Source organism: Equus caballus, chromosome 1, assembly GCF_041296265.1.
Source record: "Equus caballus isolate H_3958 breed thoroughbred chromosome 1, TB-T2T, whole genome shotgun sequence".
Lineage (NCBI taxonomy): Eukaryota > Metazoa > Chordata > Mammalia > Perissodactyla > Equidae > Equus > Equus caballus.
This window is the reverse complement of record NC_091684.1, coordinates 169,076,599-169,085,147: the sequence shown is the minus strand read 5'-3', so window position 1 is coordinate 169,085,147 and position 8,549 is coordinate 169,076,599. Positions and strand designations below refer to the sequence as shown.

General features: G+C 34.7%; 1 protein-coding gene across 1 annotated transcript; it reads left to right on the top strand.

Moving 5' to 3' along the window:
• The first annotated feature begins 508 nt into the window (after positions 1–508).
• OR4K65 (olfactory receptor family 4 subfamily K member 65) lies at positions 509–1,447 on the top strand. The gene has a single exon (NM_001391592.1). It carries the CDS (start codon positions 509–511, stop codon positions 1,445–1,447), a length of 939 nt encoding a protein of 312 aa, NP_001378521.1.
• The last annotated feature ends 7,102 nt before the right edge of the window (positions 1,448–8,549 follow it).

The following is an 8,549-nucleotide window of genomic DNA, read 5'->3' as shown; positions in this document are numbered from 1 at the left end:
GTGGTCTATATTCCATCTATTCGTCTTCATTTTTCTTGATCCTGCTCCTTAATTAGAAAATCATTTGGCCTTTCCTTCATTTAAGTGCCCCTTCCTATTATGCAGTGTAGAAACAGATTTCAAGATGGGAGGGTCCTCTTCTTTGCCTATGGAGGACCAATAAATCTATCTCTCAAATTCTAAAAAGGTGGCAGGGAATTTCCACAATCACCAACTGAGGTATTCACTTGTTGCGAGATTAGTGCAGATATTAGTTACATGTTGACAGCCTCAATTTTCTTCAACCATCTTGGTTTATGGCAGATATTCCTCATAATTTCTACTCAGAAATTGTCTACTTTTTAAATTTTGGGTATCAGAGTTGTTCAATACTTATGATTCTTTTGCACATTTCATGAGATTTTAGGAAGCAAAGTTAAGTAAATATGGATTTCGTCTCTGAATTTAACTCACGGACATCGATCTATTTTGATTTCATTTTAGGTAACATAAGCCAACAGTCAAACAAATGGAAAAGCAAAATCACACCATGGTATCTCAGTTTATTTTGCTGGGACTGACAGAGTTTCCTGAGCTACAGATTTTCTTTTTCCTATTTTTTTCTGTTATCTACATGGCCATTGTATTAAGTAATCTCATCATTATCTTTGTAGTGAAATTTGACCCTCAATTGCACTCTCCCATGTACTTCCTACTGGCCAATCTCTCCTTTATTGATATGTCCCTGGCCTCCTTTGCTACTCCTAAAATGATCTGTGACTTAATTAGTGACTATAAGACCATCTCCTATGAAGGCTGCATGGCCCAGATGTTTTTCCTTCACCTTTTGGGTGGAAGTGAGATGATGTTGCTAGTAGCCATGGCAATTGATAGATACATTGCTATATGCAAACCCCTCCATTACAACAATATTATGAGCCATCGTGTTTGCATTGGACTTGCACTTCTCTCCTGGACCACTGGTTTTGTGCACACTATGAGCCAAATGGTTTTCACAGTGACATTACCATTCTGTGGCCCCAATGTTGTGGATAGTTTTTTTTGTGATTTGCCTCAGGTAATCAAACTTGCGTGCACCGACACTTACACCTTGGAGCTATTAGTCATTGCACTGAGTGGACTACTCTCTCTGCTCTGTTTCACCTTTCTGTTCATCTCCTATAGCATCATCCTGATTACTGTCCGGCATCATTCCTCCAGTGGGTCTTCCAAGGCTTTGTCCACTCTGTCAGCCCACATTACAGTGGTGGTACTGTTCTTTGGACCTTGCGTCTTTATCTATATATGGCCATTTAGCAGCATCTCCATAGATAAGATCCTCTCTGTGTTTTATACAATTTTTACTCCTCTTTTAAATCCAATCATCTACACATTCAGGAATAAAGACATGAAGAAAGCAATAAGAAAAATAAAGACTATGCATGTGAGTCCCAGATCAACATTTTAACTGAAATATTACAATCATCAAAGGCATCATCATCATTGTTGCCATGATCATTGTCGTCTTCCAAAATAGTGAGAAATATGATTTTGTACCAAACATAAATCACATTTGGGGAAATGATAATCCTTCCCTACACAAGCGTATATGCAATAAAACATTCTGACTTGTGCATCGAAGTACAAACCATTCCAATACAATACCATGCATTTATGTTATAATTTTGTTTTTCTATAAACTAAATTATATTCTTAATATCATTTATTGAGTTCTAACCATGTATGAGACACTTTGCATGTGTTTTCTCTAACTTCACAACACTGAAAATAGAGAACATTATTTACATTTTATCAATAAAAAACTGAGCATTATAAAACTAATGAACTTGCCCCAGAAACTCTAAGTACTAGACCTAGAATTAGATTTTACTTCTAACTGCAAAAGCTATACTTTTATAACTAAAAATATTTTTGTATCAAAGTTTTAATAACATTTATAAATTTTTGTTTCCTTCCCCCTGCTTTACATGTCATAGTTCCCAATAAATGAATCTTTCCAACAAGAGGATAAAACAATTTTCCATTGACCTGAAAGTAAAAATTCACCAGTGATTTGTCTCCATATCCCCGATTCAATAGAAAAGAGCTTATTAAACCAGATAAGAAGATTGATCCCAGTGACCAAGATGTACTAAGATTGCTGTGACAAAATAAGGCAGGGAAGACCATGTCTAAAACCCAAATGATTCTCTGTTAGTATCTCACAGTATTTGCATATCAAGAAGTAGAAGTAAATGAAAATTACATAGCTTCAGCAAAAGTAAAAATTTGGTTCACTCTACCAAGTACAGAATCACCAGCATCAGAGATTTTGGATGAAGACAAAAGAAGAATGCAATCTACAGTAAAAGAAGACAGTCATAAATATTAACTGAGTCTCATTAACCATTAGTAAAATGATTATAGAAACTTAGAATATTTTTGTTCCTAAATTGCATATTATGGTAATTGTGCTTGTATAATATTTGTTAACAAATCTCAAATTCATTTTTTCTTTTATTTTTTTTACCCAGGAGTTATTGGTGGTTAACATTACAATTTAGTCTCCAGGTTACAGAATATTCATATGGGATTATGACTAAATTAGAAGACGTACCAGTACCACAATGAGACAGATATAGGAAACTACGGAAATTTTTATCTCTCTATTTTAAGAAGAAAAGGAGAATGTCTCAATTTGTATGCAGGATAAATTAATCTTTAGGCTGAAGCAACTTTTATTGATTGGAATATTTTTCCTTTTTGTTTTGTTTCTGTTTTTTTGTTTCTTTTTTTTTTTGGTGAGGAAGATTCACCATAACATCTGTTGCCAGTCTTTCTCACTCTTTTTCTTTTTGCCTGAGGAAGATTAGCCCTAAGCTAACACTTGTGCCAGTCTTCCTCTATTTTATGTGTGGGATGCCTCCACAGGATGGCTGGTGAATGGAGTAGGTCTGGCCTGGGATCCAAACCCGTGAACCAGGACTGCTAAAGCAGAGAACATGGAACTTCAACCACTCAGCCATGGGGCCAGCCCCTGTAATTTTAAATAAAGGTGGAATAGTATATGTGGATACTGAGTAACCAAGTGGGAAGATGATTCTGAATGTTTGTCTGTTGACATTCAGCCCCATATTAGCTCTTTTATCATCTCCTCTCTACAGTAGAGAACTAAGATCCTGAATATTACATTTCCTAAACTCCCTTGCAAACTTATTTCTATCAGGTTCTATCGGTGGAACATGCTAACATATTGAAAGGCAGGGAAAAGAGAGAAGACTTATTAACCCAGGACAAAACCTGAAAGCCCAACTCTACACTAGAAGCTGTGAGGAGAGGGAGTCCCTGTCTTGTTGACCACATCTACCTGGAGCAGAGCATCCAGAGTAGAGCAGAGCGGGGCTTCCATGAAACTGGGACGGGAGGGAGAAGGGAAGGATTGGTGGGACTAAAATGCCGGATTCCCTCTTCCAAACAAGATTTAGTAGATTCTCTTGAATGAATGTTTCTCTATTTTCTGTATGCCCTAGGCTAATTTCCAGAGACTCTAAATTATTGTTCTTTATAAAAGTTTCTCTAGTCAAATGTTTGTTTTGTTGGGAAAGAGTCCACCAGGGACTCTAAATGAAGTCCTTACCTGATATTATTCTGATGTAGAAAATCTGCAGATAATATTTTGGATTTTACCACTTACTCTGTACATACGGTCATCAATCATGCATGCTCTGTTACCAAATCTTCACAATTCTACCTGGCGATTTCACCATACCCTCTTCTCTACCACCCTCCATGGGCTCAGATCAGACTTCCATCATTTCTTACCTAGATTATTAAAATAAAGCACCTACTTCACAGTACTACTACCATGATCTTGTGAAAAGTCAATTCTTTTCATAGTGTCTATTTTACCATTTCAATAGCTCCTCATTAACTGTAGCATATATTCCAAACTACCTTGCTTGATATTTATTGATATTGAAGTTCTTATTCTAACCTAACTTTTTGTCCTCATCAAAAACTCTCCCTTCTTCACCACCAATGTATCATTTACTTCAAACATATTAGCTATTTTCTGTTCACTTAGTATGTCAGAATATTCTATGCTTCCATACTTTCCTACATATAATTATCTCTGCCTAGATTTTTCTTCTTGCCTCTATGTATAGCGTATTTGTACCTATCATTAAAAGCACAGCTATCTCTTTTGGAAAAGGTGGTCTCTTTTGTGAGAAATTTGTCTACTCCATAAAACAAAGTTTGCTTTATTGCATACCTGTATCATCACACTTAGCATTGGTTTATTTGAAGTCAGTTATTAATAATAAGATTCTGAGATCCTCATGGGCAGATTGCTGACACACAGTATGGGCCCGAAAAAGGTTTGAGCCTTGATGAATTCAATATCTATTTCATGGCCTCATTTTAGCCACTTGAGAACTGGTTGTGAATAAAGAGTTTCCCTATTTCTTGGGGCAATATCTACACCATAAGCACTTATGCTGCCAGAAAAGTAATTTGAAGTTAGTTAGAACATCTAAATTTTGTCCTCCAGAATTTTCTTTAGAGAAGAAATCAAAGGATAGCATATTCAACACCAGAAAATTGAAGGATGTTAGATAATAGGAAGCAAATTCACTCAATAAATCAACCAAAAGTAAGATATTAAGCCAGGAGTAGAAGTGTATGCTAAATACAATCCCTGCTACCAGGGAATATACAGTAAAGTGAAGATAAATTGACAGCATTAAACATTTGAGGACAGGGAAGGCATATGAAAAGAATCACAGAATTTTGCCCTGGCCAGTAACCTAAGATGTATATTTAACCAAGAAGTAAAGAACTATTAGGATGGAGACTGGAGGAATATTTTATTGGGTCAGAATCCATAGCTGAACTAAAAGAGAAGACTGACAGTCAATAAAAATATTGTGTAATGCCATTGTACCAAAGGAGGGTGAATACATTTTCTGCTGGCTGTGACCAAATAATCAGGTATGAAAAAAATGACAGCATCTATTTATGCTATTTTAATTTGAAAAGATAAGTTAAATATGCTATATTAATATTTAATACAGATTATTTTCGGTACTCTAAATTAGTCTGTGTGTTACCTGGTCATGTTACATATGGTATTTAAAGTTTTCTGAAGAAGGTGTGAGTTAACCAGAGCACAGATGGGTTGAGAGCAGTTCTCCTTGCAGTTATTTGCTTTGAACATATTCATGTGTATTATAGGTTAGGTGGCCAAAGTAAGCAGGTTGGAGAGATTTAGAGTTTATATTATCTTATTGCAACTCAATTTGTTCTCCAAAACTTTATAAGAAGCTTAAAAAGGTTTCTACAAATAAACTTTGGATTGAAGATAATTCTAAGTATTAAAACTCACCTAAATGACTATAAAATAGTGGAGTTGACAATTCCATCCATAATATAAACTCTTTGTCAGCTAAATCACAAAGTAAAAGAACAGTGAGCTATCAGAACTGACAATAAGGGGCCTAAAAGGATTCTAAATTATTAAGAAACATTACAACATGGACTTACTTCTATTATGATTAAGAATGAACTTGACAAACTATACTCTACCTTGATATATTAGCTAGTGATCATGATTAGTAAAACATTTAAAAAGTAAATATATAAAAAAGATTAATCTCTATAATTTTCTTTGCAATATTAATAGTCACATGATACTTAAATTTTTCACTAAATATAATAAAAAGTGTTTCTGAATGTTTCTTACTAAGAGGGACAAAAGCCACATTCCCCTGGGAAAAAAGCCTGTGCTTCCTGTCACTTTAATAATGGCTAAAAGGAGCAATATGATAATAAACAAAATGTACTCCTTATCAGTAAACACTATAAAAAACAGCACATAGAAACCATTTCTAATGATTTACAAATCAAGTGATAGAATAAGTTATGTCTTGCAGGGAGACGTTTTGCCTTATATAAAAGTATGGATGATTTTTAACATTTGTATATAAGAAACTCTCATCCACAGTAATTACTCTTGTAATAAAAGCAAGGACTGTGACAAAAATCTACATTAAGCCATGGATTGAGTGGTGAATTTGATTAAAATTAGATAAGGACTTGGAGATAAGTGACAGAGTTGTCAACCAATTTGAAAGTTACTTGCAACACCCTTTGTTGGCAAATTATTTGTTGGCAGATTTTGAAGACTTTGGTGTTGTGTACACCAGGATCATTAATATGATTAATTTTGTAAAAGTAACATCTTGTAAAACTGATACTGAACCTGAAGTGAGTTTGCTCACCCATTGTGCAGCAAGCCAATCTCTGACACCGGCTGTGGTGGGAGAAAGTAGGAATTTTATTTTTGCACAGCGCTGAGCAAGGAGAGAGGGCAGCTAACGCTGAAATCCCAAACTCCACAAAAAGCTAAAAGGAAGGATTTTTATTTGGGGTTTTAGGTAGGGGAGGGCGAATATATGGCCTTGCCGGTCGGAGCTTTCCCACCAGCCTGTCTTTGGCCTTGAGACTACTTGCAGAGAGGAGGGGGCCCATGACCTTGCTGGTCAGCAGCTTCCCCACCAGCCTGTATCTCTTTGTGGGGAGGAGATGATCCAGGTGCTTGTCCTTGGCGGTGTCTGTCTCCATGGAGGATAGTGGATTCTGGAGACAGGAAGCCAGAGAGGAAGCAGGGAATGAGTGTTTTGGTTTTAACCTCGTATATGCTGGGTTTAACATGGGGAAACTGATATCAGGGTCGATATCAAAACAAGAACTTATTTTATATTAAAAGGGGTAATGATTATGAAACTCTTTTGTGCCATATAGATATTCTCTGAAAATCTCATAGGAAGCTATCTAAATCAAAAAATAATTATTGATATTTAATGAGTGTAAAACCATTAGTTGTACTATTAATGTATAGTATTAAATTTTAAATTATTTAACATAATTCATTTTAACTTTTAAAGTTTTAAAATTTTAAAACTTCTACATCCTAAATATGTTAATGCTGTTTCTAATATAAGCTTTTAGTAGTAAATTTATAACATATATCGATCAATTTTTATATTGAGGATGTTATCCTTACAAAATTTTGGAGATTATTCATCTAAAAAATTACCCCCAAAGTTGTTAGAATGAAGATAAGGAGATAACTTGAGAGTAATGTCAGGGAAAGGAATTGTCTTTTACATCAAAGATGTCTACACTTACAATATCACAACCATTCAATCAACGCTCTCATGCCTGTTTTGATCAAGCCAATGCTCAGAGAGAATGACAGCATGTTACAGTTCCAGAAATTAAGTGTAAACATCTCTCCTGGTCATGCTAGGGCAGCAGCCTTAGTGTTTTAGCGACTCCCACTGAAATTTGGATTCCCAGAGCTCCAACAAATCTACTCCCAAAGAGGTACAGATCTTCATAAAGAGGTAGAAAATAGTATGCAGAAGCACATAGGAGCATCGCAGAGAGTGAAAAGTAGATTTTTAATTTTGAATATCCTTTGAACATGTTGTTCCTCCTACTGTGCCTTTAGAATAGGTAAGTGAAAATATTATAGAGAGCTAACTCGTTAGAAGTTTAACATACTGAGGATGGCATTTAATTTTGTGTTAGCTGGAAGGAAGAGGCAGTAGCTTTTGAAACATCAAATCCTCTCACTGGGAGATCACATAATTATTTCCCAATGAGCTATTGCCAACAATTTCTATGAAAATTTAAAGGATATATGCTCTCAAAATGATATTGCAGAGTAAAATTTGGCGGTACATAGAGATAAAGAATGATGAGTAACCTTAAGAAAAGTAAATTCTGAGCATCCAGATAACTCACACTATCACTGAAAATAACAGAAAAACTGGAAACTTATAATTTTTTGTAGAATAGACAGGGTTTTCTTTTCAAGTTTCAGGTGTTGATAGAGCATGTAAATAAGCATATCATAAAGACATTAGAAAAGGGACTGGAGAGGGAGAATTAGTGACCAGAACTGGGTATTTAGAAAATCTCTGTATAAAAGTTACTGTTAGAGCATAAAGACAAATAATATCTTAAAGGAATGAAAAGAGAGAAGTCTTTACAAAATGTTCATATTCAAGAGAACGAAGGAAAATGTGAATAATTCAGGAAACTCGTTGTGAGTATTCTAAATAGTAGGAAAAGTATCAAGAAAACTGCTTAACAAAACAGAGAATAGTAAGTTTCCAAATACATAAGGCCATCAAAAATATAAACTGAAATACGGAACATTAAGAAATTTTAAATCTAGATTGGATTGGATTTGTAATATGTCATTGACTGCCTCATAGTAAAATTTATTCGAGTACAAGTAGTACAAGCCGGATAGTACTTGAAAACTGTATTTTAAAACACTAAATTAATATATTAAAGATAGTTTTAATTTAAGAATAAAAGCAAAAATTGTATAATGGTTTCAGGTTTATTGAATATAATTCATATGCTATAAAATTCGCTCATTTTAAGTACACTTTTCAATGATTATTATTATATTCATACGGTTGTGCAACCATCACGATGGTCTTAGTTTAAATCATTTTTATCACCACAAAAAGAGAATTAGTGTCCATGTG